The sequence below is a fragment of the Channa argus genome, chromosome 5, assembly GCF_033026475.1.
Source record: "Channa argus isolate prfri chromosome 5, Channa argus male v1.0, whole genome shotgun sequence".
Taxonomy (NCBI): Eukaryota; Metazoa; Chordata; class Actinopteri; order Anabantiformes; family Channidae; genus Channa; species Channa argus.
In genome coordinates, this window is record NC_090201.1 from 21,753,892 (window position 1) to 21,773,148 (window position 19,257).

A 19,257-nucleotide genomic window follows, 5' to 3' on the forward strand; every position below is an offset into this window, starting at 1 on the left:
TTTGGACACATAGGTGCAGCTGAGCCGCCACTGATTTCCAAACAAATATACTCATTATTTGCCGTTGCTACTTGTTAGGATTCTGCTGATTAACAGCACATGAATGTGATGCAAATTTTACACTCCAGTATGTGTTACATAACAACTAAAATTATTCCCTCAACTGGATGAAGAAAAGATTCCCATGCTGCGTTGCTTCACCAGATCCAGAGCCTCGCCTGTCAGTCCAACACATGCGATAACTTGTTCTCAACAACACCTTTGTGACAACGCCAAGCACTTTGATACTCCCAGTGTTTGCAGTTATAATCGGGTCTGACCCCACATTTGGCATTATGACTCATCAGATGTCTCCCGTGTGCCAAAGCCAAAATGTAGCTCTGGTTGTGGGACCGATTTAATGTACTTCCCCTTCCACCCACCCCAATGTCGGCTTTGTTTACACAGGGAATCGATGGTGTTTCTCAGAGTAAGTCCAAATCTCTGGTCACTTGAGCTAAGGGAGGTCTCAAGTCCATAGAAGTTCCTGACAAGTCACATCAATGGAAAGTTGCATGTAAGTCAAGTCGTCAGCAGCAACTTACAAATCAAAAACAAGTTGTTCAGCTCTCTGAAGGGTTTTCATCATGTTTTATTATCTTTGATATTTTATAAGCATGGATTGATTACTGAATGTCCCCAGGGAGCCAAGGGGACACAGAAGTGACTGTTTGTATTTGTTGTTTGAAAAAGCTCAGTTAGAGACACAAAATGACCAAAAAAAGCTCACAAGGAGCTCAGAGGATCAAGATATACAGTACCTATTGTCTACTATAATATATTATATATACTATAATTTTTTTAGTGACGCTTAGGTACATTGGTGCCTCTTTCAGTTTAACACTTGGTTACTGTAACACCAAAGGGAAGACCCAGGAATGTTATACATGTGTATGTATGTGTGTACACTTTCTTATTTAAAGCAGATGTAGTTCCCTGAATTGCTCAGTGATGTAACAGAGTGTAGCTGCAGGCATGAGGTGTGTAGTAGTTGTATACGTCATATAATATGAAAAAAACGACATAATGATAAATATATAAGTCTGGCTCATGACTGAAGTATATGGCTCTCGTTTCAAGATTTATTGTCTGAGAATTGCGTCTGACATTTTTATGTAAAAGATGAGTGTGCTGACACCAAAAGTAATAAAGGTGTTGAGGGTAGTAAAACAAATTGACGTCATATTAACGCAAGACAAAGGCAGCATGTGTACAACAAATATTAACATTGAAATAACTGCCTCTGGGGGGATTTTTTTTCCTCTTGTGTGGAAAGTGAAATGTTGGTCTTCTCCACAAAAAACAATTAACAGAGGGATATGTAATATCTATATTTAGCTCTGTAAAATACTTTAATACATTCACATTTGAGTTTTTGTGGCTTTACTAATGTCCATTCAATTGGGTGCAATAAAGATTTAATTAAGCAAAGCAGATAATCACAGCTATGCACTCCAGGTACTTTTCAATGATTGAATAAACTTCAGCTTCCTGGTTGTATTGTTGAAGCCTCGCCCGTCTGGCATCTGAGACGGCTAAAGCAAACAAAAGAAACTACTTAGAGCTTCTCAACACACTGACACAGCTTCTGTCCTGACAGGACTCAGCCAAAACAAGTCTCAGGAAGCTAAGGGTGCATTATTACTGTACATTTTTCTATACAAAATGTCTCTTTATTTAGACATAAAAAAAAACCAAAAACCTCTGATCCATGTTTTCGTCTGAAGTTGCCTGTTGGAAACTTGACCCAGTCAATGTGAAGCGATGCTGGCACCTTGTGGCCGGAATGATAGACAGAGTGGATTGTGTATATTCATGTTTACTGTGATCTTTATGGAAATAAGTTGAATAAAACCTAATGTTGCTCTAAAATCTAAATCTCAGATACTATAGATTAGAAGTCAAGAAACTATCCACCATTTTGTTACTTAATTAAAATGTTTAATCATTTTCAAAGCAACATCCCAAATATTTGCTGTTTTTATCTTCCCAGTTGTGATGTTGCTTATTCTTATTGCAATTAACTATTGAGAAGAAAATTGTTGAGAGGCTCAATCCAACACACCTCATAACACAACTGTGTTCTGGAGTGAAGCTTTGGAGCTACAACCAGTCACATGACCTGCCCTGCTTGCTGCACCACATATCAAACTCACCCCTGGGAGTGAGGCGGGCTATTTAAGCAGCATTTCCCCCGCGTTCTGTTTCTCCCGGAGCAGGTCACCATGCAGCTTAGCTACAAGCTAAGCTAACAGTCGTGTTGCTTTGGGAAAGCTCCTGACTTCAGGAGGTAGTAACATTAGTTTGCAGCTCATTCAGATCCTCCACAGCCTCAGAGTGGGCTTCAGGTTTCCTGCCCTGCTCCCCTGGCTGCAAACAGACCTTTAGAGAATTTATTCTTTCAGGAGATTCACCAGCCTACAGGTATGTAAGGCCTCCTGCTTATTTGGAACAGCTCTCTTTCCTATTTGCTTGGGATCTTCCAGGCATCTGCTGACATCAGCTCCTAATGCTGCTGCCCATAGTTTCGGATCACTAGCGTATTGGATTTAATATAGGGACGATTAATGGCATGTATATCCATGTACTATCCAAGCTAGAACCAAAAGAAGTAAGTTCAAAATCAATCCTTTAAGTATTTGTACAGGAATAATTTAGATTTGTTGATTTGATGCAGTTGTGTTGTGTGGATTATGGCTTCAGTTGTCCCGGTTATGTCTTTTATTTTGGTAAAATTTGGGCCATTACATTGCATTTTGGCACATTTTGTCATTGCATTGGTGGTATTTCTTGCACATTTGGAATAGCCTGACTTTAGAAGGTGTGTTACATCTTCACTTAAAGTGTTTGTATTCAAAAAGCTGCACATGTACACACAATATTAAATGTATTAGTGTACATCAAAAATGTTCTCCAAAGAAAAACAGCAAGTCAGCCTTTGTCGTTTATTTCAATGACAAAGAAACAAAACAATTTGTGTAAGCAAGAATTCCAAATATAAAATAAAATTCTCAGTGTAAGGGTTTTGTTGTGCGCTTTAGTCAACTCTTGTTGGGCTGCAAGCGGTGGCAGAAACGAGCGGCTTTGTTTACTGGGCGGGGCCTTTGGCGGCATCAAACATCTTCTTGCGGCCCTCCATCCCTGACATGGCTTCCACGTTCTTCCTCCAGTCGCTCACCTCCACGGTCTTCTCCTGCAGAACACAGGACAGAAACTAGGGGTGAGATTTGATTGTGGAGTGTAGTGCGGAGCTCAAGGTGCTATAAAGAAGCTTTGCAGTAGGTTGTGCAAACACATTAAATAATAATCACATTTTTGGTGCAGTTTATCTCATCAGACTAAACGCCTTATTTAACCAGAAATGTTTAATTTATTTGTTATGCTTGTCCAACAGAGTCTTATAGTTCTTATAGTTCAAACATCAGTGAAATGCCTGATGTAAAATGTGCTACATACAAATTATTATCAGGAAAACATCTCTGTAATCCATAGAGATGCATCTTCTCCTTTGTGTGGGTGGGTATATGTGTGTGTGTGTGTGTGTTTGGTGTTACACACCTTTTCAGTGTCGTCCTTCTTGACCGATTTGAGATTAGCTCGCAGATCCATAGAGACCTTGTGTTTGGAGCCCAGTAGGGAGCACAGGATGGCGTCGGCAGAAACCCTCACTCTTCTCAGATTGGGCCTCTTGAACTTCCCCCGCAGGTCCAGCACCTTGATGTTTAGGTCTTTGATCTGTGTGGGAAATAGAGGGGAAGAGGAAGTAATCCATGTGTTAGTCAGTGTGTACTGTATGTACTGTCATTGCTCAGTACTGTGTCTCTTTGCAGTTACAGAAATTATCAATGCTTATGTTATCATCCTCTTAACCAGTGTTCTGTTACCTCTCTGGTGTTGTGCAAGACTTTGGCTTCAATGTCATACCGCTCCTCATCCACCACGTCTATTTTGGCATGCAGCTCCTCACATAATGTCTGTAAAGAGTTTCAGTTTAAATGACCTTTTGCCATATTATATCAGCAGACCTGCAGAATCAACAGAATTTCAATATTCTGCTAAAGTAAACTAATACCTGTAGCTCTGCTAAGGACATGCCGCCTGTCTGTATGGGAGGAGTATTTTCTTCTAGGTATTTTGCCTTTTGTTCCTCTTTCTCTTCCAACTCCTGTTCTAGCTCCTCTTTAGCCTTGGCTACCATTAGGCTCTGAAAGACCACAGAATACTCAGAAGTACGGATCCCATTTGCTGTAAACCTTTCTGTTAATGCAAATGTGCCTCTCACTTACCTTCAGCATAAGCTTGCGAGACGCTGAGATTTTTGACTTCCTCTGCAAAGAAAATAAAGGTTTGTTTTATGGTATATCGGTTTTTATTTTATTAGCCGCATGTGTCAATGTAAAACTTGTGAAATCCTACCTCTGGTCTGTGGGTAGATGGTTATTTGATCATGTATGTAAAAAGAAATTAAAGATACAGAAACATTACCATAATGTCAAACACTGGAGACCAACAATTTTTATGAATTGGAACTTAAATGATCATCTTTAATCTGTGTTACTATTGATTGATTCCAACTGCTGTATGAAACAGAATTACTGAAACACAACACACTTACGCTTTCTCAGGCATCTTGGTTATTTCAATTCCCCCTGGAGGACAAAAATAAACTCTATTACCTATGAAGTGTTGCGGTGGGTTATAACTATGTTTCTATTTTAGCTCCCCTGTAGATTCCACCAGTGGACTGTACAGTGTTGATGGAAATGTAGCATTAATGTGGATTTGTCCATTAATATTTAAATTGGATGTGACGTTTCACATAACCAACATTTTGTGTTTATCAGTCATCGCTGCATTTTATTCACAGGGCTGCACACAATCAAGCAGTCACCTCCCAGTGCTGATAGCTGACTCCCCTGACAGAAGGTGATGGCAGACGGGGAGAAGCATGCGAGACCCCGAACATGGCAGCTCTATATAGATAACATTTCCTGTTTTGACCCCCCCTCTTTTCCACTGGATAAAGACACATATAGACACAAAGGTCCCCAGTTCTCGGAACATAGCTGGTCGTTACTTTACCAGTAAACTGGCCAAGTAAGGTAGAGTAGAAAAGGTTATTGATCATTGATTAACATTGAATCAGACCACTCACATTTAATACCTTAGAGATATTCAGTTTACAATCATATAACACACAGCAACAAGCCCTCCCCACTTTGACACTGGGACAAGGTGCCCCTGTAGTGTGTACATTTTGCATAAATGTAATGAAGTACCTCGTTATCAGTTTTACCCCAATAATGATAAAAATAACAGGCTGCAATGTTGAAATCCGTGATAAGATAGAATTCATACCCTTTATTTTATTGCTCTACAGTTAAATGGTTTGTGAACCTTGAATTAAACACTCAAATAACTGAAGTTAAACAAAGTTAACTGGTAACAACTGTCTCCATAGACTCTGGAAGCTTGTGATGGACATTTTCTGCTGTTCTCTGAGCTGCTGTAGTTTATTAGGTAATGAACATAATTTAGTTAGTTAGTTGCCCCCTTGTCTATTCTACGCTTCAATTCTTATCTAACACCAAGCAAACTTGTGGCCTTACCTTTCTGTGATGATGCTGTGAATGCAGACTGGCCCAAAGTGATGGTGAGAACAAGCACACCAGAATATTTATCTCCTGTTCCCCTTTGCCCCTCCTCTCTATCACAAGGAGACTTAAATAGAAACATTTATTTGTCATTGGGGGGGAGCAGTCTGAGGATAACAAGATTGCCATGCACCCCTTGTGTTGACTGGTCACTATTCTCTTTATTGTGTGTAAACATTGCTAAATGACAGCACAGTACAAACTTTAACTTCACCAGTTTTTTTTTCATGTTAGTCTTTGTGCTGTCATGTCTGGAGGAACTACTTTAAAATGTAGAAGTCAAACATTTTGTCTTGATAGTGAAGATGATTTTCTGACAGTGATGTTTGGAGATGCCCCCCCCCCCCCCCCCCCCCCCCCCCCCCCCCGCCGCCCCTTCAGATGGTCAGATTAGGATAATATCAGCAGACAATGCTAAGCCATGGTTTTAAAGCAGGAATGCAGTTTCCAGTGGACATTTGGCTAAGCTTCACAACTAAACATAGACAAATTGCAGCACCGTGTGATGCTGCCACTCTTTTATACAGGGGCACTGCTTGTCTGCGTGTGCACACTGCGTATTTGGGGATTGTACAAGTGTGTGTGTGTGTGTGCTGACCAAAATTAAAAACACATACCTTACACTAATGTAAGGAAAATCAAGTCTTCTAACAAAACTATTAAATCACTTGTGTCTGGGTTGTTTTTGGCTTACAGATGTAGTCATTTGTACAGCAGTGGCATCAACTTCAAAGTCCAGTTTAAATGAACCTTTATTGACAAAGCAGCATTGACCTTAAGAAAACTGATTCAGTGGCCACATTGACAAAAGATCTCAGCTGTAAAGCTGTTTTACTGGACTTGTGAGTTTGGTGATCGCTAAGCTGATTGCCAAATAACCACATTTAATGTTTGAAGAGCGTTGCTGCTATTCTAAAATTCTCATAAAGTATTAGAAACTATCATACGACATATTGTGTTTGCACAGTCTGTAATCTGACCTGAGTTGATTTATGAAAGTGAGAGCCGGCCTGTTGACTTGTGGCAGCTGATTAGAATTCCACATAATAGATGTGGCAGCAGGATTACCAAAGAGCTTTGTGTGTCTCGTGGAAACTGAAAACAGACTCCTACAGATGCCAGGAGGTCTTACAACAGTTTACAATACAGCAGTTTTCACATGCAACACTTTACTTATGTGTGTTTATTTACGTGCAGGACATTAAATGTAAATGATAAACAGAATTTGGGGTTTGAAGCAGCGGGTCCTTTTTAAAAGTGAGGTAAATGAAACCGGTTTCTTTTATATAGTGCAGTTTATTGTGTGCAAGTCTTGATCCTGCTGCTGTGATGCTGTGATGACTCAATATTACATTTCATAGTAACATCAGAGGTTCCTCATATTGATTAAATGGCCTATTTATTGGGAAGAAATGGAATACGCGAGGAAAAAGGTTTTCCACAACCAAACCTGATGATTAACATTGTTTTTTGTTAATATGGAGACCTAGAAGAGTCTATATAGATGTGGAAGATATTTTTAGAATTTGCGTTTTGTCAAATGATTCTAAAGGTTTGAAAATGCTCACCATTTTCTAGCTTTCAGGATATCTGGAGGGTTCACACAGTGACTCAAATGTATGTAGTACATGAGAGGCACAAGCTGGGCTAAATCAATCTTTGAGAGATTCTGAAAGAGACCATAGGAAAGGAATTTTAAAAATCTTACATCTGGTACAGTGTAACAAAATTCAAACAAATCACACACACACACACACACAACTTTACTATAATGCTGTTATTTTCCATTGAATTGAGCTTCTTCATCATGGACTCTAGATTCAGGCTTCTCTGTTGCCCTCTGGTGGATAAAGAGCTCACAGATTTTCAGTTTTCTTGTCATTTTGTTTTCATATATGCAGCAGGACACTTTTTTTTTTGGGTGGGGGGGGGTTCTAAATCTAATTTGTGGTGTTGAATGTAATACATTAACTTTTGCATGGCTTTCAGACTTAGTTCTGCTATAGTTGTGAATCAGACACATTATTATTGACGCTGAAACAAACAACTGTCTGCTCCACCACCATCACCACGGCCACAGCTGGCTGGCTCCCTCGTCACTGTGCCAAGTCCTCTGTGCCGGCAGAGATGGGGTTGAGCACTACGACTGTTGTTTACCGCGAGATCTGGCATTTCTCTCTGTGTGATGATGATTTGAAGCATACACACACACACACACTTCATCAGATCAGGACCAAAGAAAGAACAATGACAGTTGTGTGGAGCATGCCAAGTTATTCATCATGTAGACGAAAACAGATTACATTGCTGTTGTTGCCTGATATTTATTTTGTGTCTTAGCGATATTGCACATTTTAAGAAGGCATGTGCAACATTTGACATGTAAAGCAGTGAGAGTGGCTTTATTTTGACAGTAACTGAAGCATAAAATGAGGCTGTTTTCCCACAGTTGTTAGTCTCAAACATGTTCCCCATATTTTGTTCTTACTCACAAACTCTTTGAGATGTTGATCAAATTCAAAATGTGCTATTTGTTACTACAATAAGGTCTCCTAGTATTGCAATTCTTTTTCTTTTTAGTCTTTAAACAGCAAGCAGAGTCCTGTTCAAAGCACTATGCACTGGAAGAGTTAGAACTCAGTGTTTTTTTATTATATATTTTTTTATGTAAGACTTAACCTACACAAATATGAACCCTGTTCCTAAGCAGCACACAGAATAGAGCAAAATCTAGGCTACCTGTACTAAAAGCTGTAAGAGTTGTGGGCTGCTTTGATTCCTCGCTGCCTGTAGCTGGAGTGAAAGGGCAAAGGGCAAAATAGGCTAGATATTGACTGAAGGATCCTGGAAGTGGTGCCATCTTCAGTCCCTGGTGGATTTAGGCCTCAGGCTTTACTGGGAATGAGCCAGAGCTCCTGCACCCTGACCAAAGCCAAATCCTTTGGGACCAAAGCTCTTTGCGTAGCAACCTGTGAATGAAATCCCAATGAATTGGAGACAATAGGTTTCACTTAAATATAAATTTCTGAATGCGAAAATATAATTTATTTGGACATAAATTACAGTCCACTGTTTCACTGAATCGAAGAATTTCGAGACATTCTAGATGTCTGTTTTTTTTTGTTTTTTTTTGTATACTGTTTTAAAATGCACTAAATGTCAAATGGTTATTGTGGCTAGTGACCTATGACTCGTCTGTCTGAAATAATTTAGAGGCAATGTTTCTATTGTGCACTGTTTATATCAACAAGGTCTGAAAGGATTCAAGCAAGAAATATACTAGGTCACGAACAACTGCTAGTACTGCAATAGTTACTGCATTGGATAAATGCAAAAGCTGCCTTTTCCCAGTTTGTGTGCGTGTGTGTTCTATGAAAAAGTGCTGCAACTAATGACTGAATATATGAAAATACCAGAAAATGGTGACAAATTGTGTTTCATGAAATGACTTCTGCACATCAACTTCTCAAATTATCATTTCAGCCCTAGTTTACCCCGACATACCCTTACAGTAGATCTCCCCGTCTCGATCAGCGAGCGTCGTAGACTCCAGTCCTTTGCCGCACTTGGCACAACGAAAGCAGCCCTTATGCCAGGACTGACGAGAAGGCAAACAATTAGACTAAGTCAGTAAAAATAAAGGGAGGTGACAAAATCTAGTTTCGTTCTTCAGTTAGAGGACAATATACATATAGCTCTTTCTTACATTGCCTCCTCCGATAACCTTCTCCGCTGCGTAAACTGTCTTCCCACATCGAGGACAAATGTCTGAGCCTCCTGGTTTTTGGGCAAACTTGGAGACGTTGGGGTTATTTGTAGGGCAATGGGGAGCTTGCCTGTTGAGACAAATCTAATCTAATGAAAACAGTCTAACATAGGTTTTTATTGAAACTTTTATTCCAGAGCCTCTAAAAGTTATATACAAACATCAAATGTGTGTTATTGTGACTAACAAGAGGAAGTGGCGTGTTACTCACACTTCAGGCTTTATTCCGAGTCCCTCTCCTGTGTCCATACTCAAAGTGCCGGCTCCACCTCCGAAGCCGTAGCCTTTCGGCCCATATTTCTTGCCGTAGCATGATTTGCAGTAGATCTCATCCACGTGAACGGCCACCGTTGTACTGTCCAAGTTCTTCTTACAGACCACTTGCAACAATTAAAAAGGAGAAAACCATAACGTATTAAATGCACAAATCTCTGGCCATTTCTTTTTCCTATTTTCATTCCTAATTATCAGTGTTCCAGCAAAGAACAGTTTTTTCTGTTTTGTTTTCAGCTGTGTCATTACAAGTGCAAACAAACAGTGTGCTCAACTGGCTCAGATAAATACTTAAGTGTATGAGTATCTTCGTCTGCCATTTAAGGAAGACCAAGCTTTTGTCATGTGTTTCCAGTGGATCCAAATAAGGGCTGAGCTGTCGGAGTGAAAACCTGCACATGCTCACTTTCCTACCCTGATGCCAAATTCTCTGCATTCCTCTCTGGTACTTTTTGTGATTTTGTAGCCGTGGAAGAAGTCTGCGGATGGATAAAGTACATTACCTGAGAACCTGAATACTTTTGAATACTTACTGCACAGAAAGCAGGACTTGTGCCAGCTCTTCCCCTCACACTGCACTTCCTCAGCGAAGTAGACAGTTTTCTGGCAGCAGCCACACTTGTTTCCTCCCCCAAAAGGCATTCTGTGAGCATACAGGAGACCAACTTGTGTACATTTTTCATTCACTGTATATACAATGCTCTCTTGAGTTCGCAACAGTGTTACCCAGCAGACTCGAAACAATCTGTGACCCACGAGGCTATGTAAAATACCTATAAAAGGAGACATCCCAGTTTATGATACAGTGGGTTTTCTTTCCTTTATAATTCCTCTCAATGAGAGGCTGTTTCGTACCAGCTGTAAAATGCAAAGGAGCTGCTAGTGTCACTCAGATAGCATCCAAACCACCTCCTACAGTTAAATGGACACCACACCAGTGCTGGTGCTTAGTCTCTCAAATGTAATGTCTTTTTATGGCAACAATGTCAGACAATGTTTGAGACACTTCCCCCTGGGTTTACGTGTCAATCTGCTAGATCCGTCTGGATGTCCTGCATTTTAGTTTGTAATCACACATAAACTATTCTCACCGAAGCCAACAAACAGGCCGTGATAGAGATCAGATAAGTTTCTCAATGTGGCCAATTTGTTAAATCTTCAGTTTCAGTGTGGGGACAACCGTTTGCCTGAAGGTCAAAGCTCTTTTTGGCAGAGCAGTGCCACCTTTTCAGGGTTGTTTCCTGTCTCATGCCTTTCCTGTTGATGCACAGGACAGATGTTTGCAACATGCTGTATCCGATCCAAGACAATAACAGGATATTTTCCACGTTTAATGTCGGGCCTGTTGACTGCACATTAACCAGCACCACGTTAAAGGGATTCGACTAAGTGCAACTTTGCTCTTTAGGTACAAACACATCTTGTCCTCACATCCCATGGCCAAGTGTAGAGATGGTTGTTTTATAATATGTTTTCTGTATCTTAACAAATGAAAACTTCTCTTACCTGTGCTGAGGTGAAGAGGCTGCTCCTCTGTCGGCTGTTCACTGATACTTAGAAATGACTGAGTAGAGAAGAAACACTTGTCCGATTAGGAGACACAGATGGAGGCTGAATGGACACTTGGCTCAGCTGAGGGAGGAGTCATGACACACAGACACAGAGGGAGAGAGGTGTGGGGAGGAGAAACACGGTGAGTAGTTATTGATGGAGCAGTAGGATGGAAGGGGAAAAAATAATCGCCCACCATTCAAAACTTTTAATAACATCACAAATTCGCCAGCCAGAAAATGCACAGAATTAAATGTTTTAAGCAACAGGTGAACGGTGGCTCATCGTGTCTATGATGTAGCCTGGTGTTCTGCACAATGCTGACCCCAAATGGTAACAAGAGCAAACGAGTTTGAACACACATGTTCATAAAAAAATTGATGTGGCCGTAAATCTTTTATTCATTCAACTTTCTTGTGATTGAGAGAAAAACTATCTTGGTTTAAGTGCTGACCTTCAGAGTTTGAATGTGACTGCATGCACACCAAAACATATTTGCATTAAATAAATTTTAGGGAGGGGGAATTTTTGCAAGTTAATTGAATTTAAAGCTAAATGAGCATTGTCATACTTCAGAACCCACAGAGGATTATCGCCCAACTCTGCAGTTACTCCCAGCTCTGCTTTTCTGAGTTTTTAGCATCTTTCAGCTTATTGATTTTATTTTGCAAACTAGATAATCAGTGTTTTGCTTCATTCTCACTGATCTCATCTGTCAAGATTGTTTCCAGTCACAGCTGGCAGCTGTTGCCCATGAAGAAGCAGCTGCCTGGTGAAAATCGTGGAACATTTAGCAGCTGAAAGGCCAGATGTTGGTGAAGATCAAATCAGAAATAAAAAATGAGCGAATACTGGACTTGCATCCACCAGGTCTGTTAGAAACACCTGCCTATTTACACAACTATCAGCTTAAGAAGCAATGAATGTTGGATTTAAAGTTCATTTCAGATGCCCCTTGGTGGCCAAAAATTGCAGCTAATGCAGGTTTTCATTTGCAAATCCTGGAGCACCATGGACTTGCCAAAGCTTCACTGCAGCTGTCTTTTTAAAATCATCTTAGCCCATGATGTGTGATTGGTATCAATGTCCTGATGAATTAACCTAAAATGTTCAGAGTAAAGGTTTGGCAGAGTGGGGGTATAGTTGACTCGGTGTGGGATTTATTTACAGTGAACCCAAAAACAGCAGCCCAACAAAATTTTTATGAAACCATTACTCATTAACAATCAATTAAGACAATCTATGCGTTCTCTTCTATAGAAAACAATATAAATGTGTTATGTATGTTAACCTAATTCATCCCATATGGGAACATTGAATGTTAGTACGAGTACTTTTACGATTATTTCCCCGTAAAATCATTAAACACCCCTCCATTTCATCTCCGGATGGTACAGCCTAATTCCCCCTGCTATAAAGACTTTCCAGACCTTTCACTTCCTGTTTGATAGTCTGAACGTTGTGACCTGTTGGTAAATGGAGTGGAGCCCAGATGAACATTTGGTAAGTATCACAGTAATAATGGATTTTAGTGTGTGATAACAAACTTGTACCTACTCTCTACAGGGTAGCCCCATGACAGTATGAGGAAAACTGAGATACAGGCCCTACACTGTTCACCAGAGATGGATGCAATCAATTTCAAATACTAAAAAAAAAAAACTTTACCCACAAAGCCCAAATGCTAAACCTATAATGGTGTACAAGGAATTGCAATCATTCAACAAAAATTACACACCATATTTTGTTTAGATGCGGCTTGGTTTCTAGCTTAACACTACTTTAAAACTGATATCTTCTCCAGTGTGCTGGCTGTTGCTTTGCAGACTCATACTGTACTGTATGTACATCCTCATGTACCTGCTGACATTGCGTGTTGGATGTGTGCACTTTCTACTTAGTGCATCTTTTACAATTGTGTAACGCAGCTGTAGATGGTGACACCACCTAAAGAAATCAGTGCTTGGGTCAATTTGAACACACTACCACAAATAACTTGGTGTAGGACTTTATGAAGAATTCAACCAAATAAATCTGTGGATCTGTATGCACAGATATGCACATGCACATTCACGATCATTACCAATAACATGAGTTAAATCCATTCCAGAGGACGGAGGACTTTATGGATTATATTATAGAAAACAAATGTGCCTCATCTGGACTTTATTCTGGCTGGTTTATTATCAAAAATGTTACACAAAGCATAATTATTTGCATCTAAAGCTGCACATGACTCTTTTTAACTTTAAATATCACCATGCAGTTGTTTTTTCTTTTGGTACAGGTATGTGTGTCTTAAAGTCAAAGGGGACCAGCCATTTGTCTGTGCATTAAATAAAGCTACATATACAAATGGTGCTACTGCACTGAGGCTATTGTTGGCATTTAGCTGGTGAGCTTGTGCAGTGTGACATTCAACAATTGTGCAGGCGCAGGCTCACTGTCTTTCACACTTTTCTGTTGCACATCATATGTTTGACCTTTGCAAGAGAATAGGTGGATGCATGGTCTGTGGAATTATTCATCCTGCTGTTGACTAAAGTAAAACTCCAGGACACAATCATTCAGTACATTAGCACTTACAGCATGGCTCTGAAATCTGATGATAGGGAGAATGTAGTCGATACGGATCGGGATGTAAAAGCCAGCAGAGTGATGCTGCATGGTCTGCCTTCCTCCCTCTCCCTAAGCCCTCCAGGCTCTTCACCATCATAGGAAGAGACAATGATGAACTCAAGCAGCCTATTTATAGCCCAGGATTGGTCAACACTGGCCCTCTGTTTTCTGCTTTGTGGTCATTTCCCTTCACTATTTCTGTAGAATGTGTGCATGTGGTTATGCTTATGACAGAAGTAAAGGGGGGAGTGGAGTGACAGAGGCAGTGGATTAAATCCAGAGGAAGAGGAGAGGATAAGAGGCATAGCAAGATAAGAGGCAGGCACGGGGCTGGGCTGTGGTCCATCCATCAGTGTATGGAGTAGTTGTGATTGGATATTGCACACTGGAGTCTCATGGAGGAATTCAGCTCGGTCTTTTTTTAAACGCATTTGTTTTTTTACATTTGACCCGACTTGAAGCCAAGACTCCTTCCCCCTGGTAATGGTTTTATTTTTTTTGCAGCGTTTTTCACAGAAGCTTTGCCAAGTTGTCGGGTGAGGAGGAAAAGCTGGAAGAGGTGAGTACACGTCACACTGGGAATGTGTTTGCTTAGGAACTGTCAGTGCTAAGCAAAGCTTTGTGCCCAGTGTTACTGTAAATCCATTGTGGTTTATGTGCATGTTGTTGTGCTACTTCAGCAAATATTATCTTGTGGCACTTCGTTTTCTAAGTATACGTTTAACTTCACCAGGACATTCACCATTTCCTGGTGATTCTCTCTCTCTCTCTCTCTCTCTCTCTCACTCTCTCTCTCTCTCAATCTCTCTCTCAATCTCTCTCTCTCTCTGTCATTCTCTCTAAATAATTACCTTAGTTCAAGCCAGAGTTTCTTAATTTGAATGTTGTATTATATAGTAAACAATCTATACCCAGATGATTAAATGCCTTTTTTTTCTTCTACAGTGTTTAGGTGTTTCAAATGTAATAAAGTAACTAATATGTCTAAATGTAACTTTAATCTACTCTTTTGTGGGTCCTTGCCAAGTTGTGTGTGTGTGTGTGTGTGAAAACAAAAGCAAGCTGTTCAAACACATGTAACCAAAAGAGCTTCTTTTAATGCCATCGGGCTTAATAAATCTAAAACCATTCATTCCATAATTAGATAAAAAATTTTGGGGGGATAACCATGTTTAAGGCGGAGGAAGTTTGGCAGGATGTCTGAGCTGGATGACTGCAGCAGTTTGGTGTTTGACTGAATTTAATGTGCACTCTGCTGACTCCTGCTCTGCAGCAGGCACCATGGCCATAATAAGAACTGAAGAGATGCAGTTTCATAAATTAGTCAGTAGAGGTCACATGCAGGCAGAGATTATGTTGGAGTGATGCTGAGACACACCCTGATTTCTGTCTCTGAATATGTTTTGGCATCTACTACCGCTGTGCTGATGTGAAAGGTGACAAGGTTTATTATGTGAAGCAGAACGCACGAGCGCTGGAGTGTGACATGCACAGTTAATAAGCTGTGAGAGTAGGGGGATGGCTGAAGGACTTTGCTATCAGCGCAGTTCGCTCGGGCTGTTTGTACCTGCCTTTGAATCCACGGTTTCTTTATCTTGACACCTTTAATTAAACTGTGATTATGTTCAGCTCTGTACAAGGGATCTAATATTGTAGATAGCAATTTGTATCTCTCAAGGTCAGACAGCATATGTACTGTGTGTATGTGTGCAGATTAATTACACATTTGAGTGTTTCTGTGTCCAGCGAGTTCATATCTTTAATGTAATTCTCACTTCTGTCCTGCCTGTGACTCAACACAAAGGACGTAGGGTTTATAATCTCATGGACTTCAGTCATCCTGCAGAGCGATTTAACTTTGATGTGAGGCAATTTGCTAAAATGTGGGAATTAAATGTATCCCACCATCACACCACCAATTGCCTTGTATCATTACACCAGTGTGTGCTGTCTTTGCTCTCGGCACATGCTAAATTTGGTCACGGTCCACCACATGTCCTTGGACTGCACAGATTCTGCCTTGCAAGTTGATCGTTTGAGTCATTATGCAATATCTGGCCACAAACCGCATATAAGCGTTGTCTTAGTCATAGTTTGTAATCCCCACCTTAAGGAGAAAAAAGTGTGTGTGTGTGTGTGTGTGTGTGAACCCATGCTGTCACCAAGTCATTGCTCATGTCAGTCTTTTATTTTTTCCTGAGTTGGCTTCCTCTGGCCCAGATTCCCACTGAGGGTCATGCTGAGGGAGCCTGTGCCCTGTAGGCAGCCAACAACAAACATGCAGTGACAATTCAGATCAGTCCAGTTCACTGGCTTTGGCTGTGACTTGGGACATTGAGCTCTAAGCCGAAAAGATGCATACGCAACTTGCCAAGCAGGGCTTCAACTGCTAAAGAGAGAGAGAAACAGTAAAGTGCAGTGTATCAAGCAGATTTGAGCATTTCACCAGGTATATGGCCTTGTTTTACCGCAGCATTTTGTTCAGAGACTTGGGCTGGAACCATGCCAGGTCCATTTACAAGTCAGGGAGAGAGCGCCTGCTAGCTAAGTAGTCTGATCCACAGGCACCAACTGCAGCAGAGGATCTGTCTAGAGTATTGTTATGCAAGGAGGAAGTGAGCAGTCCCACTTTGATCCAGACATCGGACAGAGGCTGGGATGCTTCAGTCCTCGATGCTGACAGAGCTGCAGGCTGCTGTTTGCTGGCCCATCTGGGAATTTGCATATCAGACTGCAAACTAGCCCAGGACACAGCCTCTCTGCACTTTTGGATCACAGGCAGGATGGAGTGATGGATACCTGAAGATGCTGTGCTCATCACAACATGGACTCTCTCGTGCACTTGTTACCGTCTCACTAAGTTTTGTCAGTCTGCTTTTAGGTAAGTTTGCATTTGTGAATAACTACTGAGGACATATAATGTAAGACTATTTTGTAATAGCATTTACTAGTGAGAGGAATGTCAGCTGCAGTTTGTTTTTCTGGACTAGATTTTTGTAATCATTTTATTGATCTCAACTTTCCACTCTCCCCAGTGACATTGCTGTCCACTTTGTCTCAGATAAACAGCTGTGCTACAAAGTGCAAAACAATGTACAGTAGTATTGAATAGTAAAGAGTCTGCAGATGCTTTTCTTTGCAACACACCATCCTGTGGTTGACTGAGATATTGCTGTTGTCTGAGAGGCCTGAAGGGAAATGGGACACAGTCACGCTGCTGAACTAGTTCCTACAAAGAGTCTGGATGGAGTTTTATTGTCCTGCCTGGGACAGGATTCATATGCCCACTAATCGTCCGGGATGAAGTGCTGTCTCATACCAGTGTCTGCTGCACGCTTCACACTTATCTACATATACGATGACACACCGGCGACTGTAATCACTCAAGCATTAGTCTTTGACATCCTCATTAGAGATCGAATCAATATGAAATGTTGGGGTAGGAATTAATTTTACTAAAATACGAGGCTGCATTAATAGCTTGTTTTATTTTAAGCTGTTTTATTATAATGCAAGGGTAAACACAAATTCAGGCCTGCAGCAGAAGTGGGTATATGAAATGTGTCAAAATTGGTCTGTAGAGGCCTCATATTCAAAGGGCCTGGTGGCTCAGTGGTAGAAAAGAAGGCTGTGGGGTCAAATCCCAGATAAAATGGGACTCTTTCGGCAGGAAGAGCATCCGGCGTGAAAACACTTGCCAAAACAACGTGCAGAACACGTTCCGTTGTGGCCACCGCTGAAGGGACAAGCCGAAAGCCACTGGTTTTATTTTTAGTAAGAATAAAGTACTTTGATATATAAAAAATAAAAAAACAAAAACAAAGAAGCAGACATGTTTCCTATGACAGCTTTATAAAATATGTGCTGTCTTTACAGCTTGATGTGTTGCCCCCAGATGGTCAAAAAAGCAATTACTACAGCTTTAACCAAATGAGACAATATTCTCAACCGTGAAATCGTCTGACACCCAAACAAAAATACAAAACAATGCAAAAAACGTCTTCTAAATTAAAAAACAGGATAAAATCAGCCAAAAAAAAGTTTGTTTGTTTTTGCTTTTTTGATTGTTTTTTTCCAGATCAAAAAAGATCCAGCAACTCTGTAATTAGGCATAAGTGTAGTTTTTGCTAAACTAGTTGTTTAGCAATGTTAAAAATGAAATGGTAATTATCAGTAAAAACCAAATGCAGCCCATAGCGTAGCATCAGCATTATAGTTATTGGGTCAGAAACCAAAGTACAAAGTACATTTTGATTTGAAAGATGAAAATCCAATGGATCACCACTTATTCACCCTCTGGAAGCGACACATTTGCAAACAAAAGTCAATGCTGAAATTTTCCTTAGGCCATTGTTACAGAAGAGCCAGAATGTGACCGGACAGGTTCCCTGTCAGGTTTCAGCACTACATTGCATTGAAGTTACATACTGTACAGTAACAGGCTCTAATGCACACAACACAGATCACAAAATAATTCAATTCTACATAGGGAGTCCATGCATGGCCCTGGGAATACCACTAATGGTGGGTGATGTCAGGGCCAATAAAAGAGATCTATCGTGGGTGTAACTTGCTTCACTTTTGAACAAAGCTAATTTGAATTGCTGCTCTTTGAACTTCAGTGCCACTCTGGATGATTGTATAATGACACAGAAATAGTGTCCTGTGGTGAGACGGCACGTATTACTGTGGTGAAAAAAGCTGCTGAGTGCATAATGTTGTGTCTTCCCAACAGCCTGCATCATGTTCAGAAGGCTTTCAGAGCCCCGGGTACGTGAAGCGGTTGCTCTGTAGCTTTTCTGTTATTATTTAACTGGAAGCATAGTGGCCCCATAAAGCTAGAGCACTGTACAGTCGATCCATAGCCGGCTTCAGATTTAAGCACATTCCTGCACAGTTATGTTTAAGTAGGATGTTTTCAAATACTGGAGAGCAGTAAGTTTAAATGGAGATATATATAAATATTATTTATTTTTTTTGTTTCCTTGTAAAGGCCACGTGTCAGTGTGTCCTGAACCTCTGTGTGTGTGTGTGTGTGTGTGTGTGTGTGTGTGTGTGTGTGTGTGTGTGTGTGTGTGTGTGTGTGTGTGTGTGGTTTGTATGGTTTGGAACATCTAATCCACAGACACGCTCCAGTGGCAGCCATGTTCCACCTTGGCTTACCCAAAATGACATGTGTGCCGGCCTCAGAAAACCTAATACATATTTTATATGTTCCTCACAAAGCTGTCGTGCAGTGTTGCAGAATAACACTTTGTGAGATATCAGATACACCAGGCAAGTAGATCTGTGTAGGGTTGCAGGTCTGGCCCAAGCGTGATTAGGATGCACATTTTGTGAAGCCTGCCAGAGGCA

At 40.7% G+C, this 19,257-nt stretch overlaps 3 protein-coding genes across 4 annotated transcripts in view; 1 reads left to right on the forward strand and 2 right to left on the reverse strand.

Moving 5' to 3' along the window:
* Nucleotides 1-2,970: 2,970 nt before the first annotated feature.
* The window catches only part of LOC137128207 (troponin I, slow skeletal muscle-like), a 71,888-nt gene continuing 55,601 nt past the window's right edge, over nucleotides 2,971-19,257 (reverse strand). The window contains exons 2-6 of the mRNA XM_067506030.1: nucleotides 4,326-4,369; nucleotides 4,112-4,243; nucleotides 3,924-4,013; nucleotides 3,598-3,774; nucleotides 2,971-3,232 (exon numbers count right to left, since the gene is read on the reverse strand). Of these exons, the coding sequence (XP_067362131.1) occupies nucleotides 3,128-3,232; nucleotides 3,598-3,774; nucleotides 3,924-4,013; nucleotides 4,112-4,243; nucleotides 4,326-4,334 (513 nt within the window). The 5' untranslated portion in view covers nucleotides 4,335-4,369 and the 3' untranslated portion in view covers nucleotides 2,971-3,127. The remainder of the gene's footprint in view (nucleotides 3,233-3,597; nucleotides 3,775-3,923; nucleotides 4,014-4,111; nucleotides 4,244-4,325; nucleotides 4,370-19,257) is intronic.
* On the reverse strand, nucleotides 8,002-11,383 carry csrp1b (cysteine and glycine-rich protein 1b). Its single transcript, XM_067506029.1, has 6 exons — nucleotides 11,239-11,383; nucleotides 10,266-10,375; nucleotides 9,671-9,839; nucleotides 9,400-9,529; nucleotides 9,198-9,291; nucleotides 8,002-8,662 (listed from the first exon to the last, which is right to left on the reverse strand). Exons 2-6 carry the CDS (start codon nucleotides 10,372-10,374, stop codon nucleotides 8,586-8,588), a joined length of 579 nt encoding a protein of 192 aa, XP_067362130.1. The 5' UTR covers nucleotide 10,375; nucleotides 11,239-11,383; the 3' UTR covers nucleotides 8,002-8,585.
* Nucleotides 16,539-19,257, forward strand: part of nav1b (neuron navigator 1b) — a 60,875-nt gene continuing 58,156 nt past the window's right edge. For both annotated transcript variants that reach the window (XM_067506016.1, XM_067506017.1), the window contains exon 1: nucleotides 16,539-16,783. The gene's annotated coding sequence lies outside the window, so the exon portion shown is untranslated. The remainder of the gene's footprint in view (nucleotides 16,784-19,257) is intronic.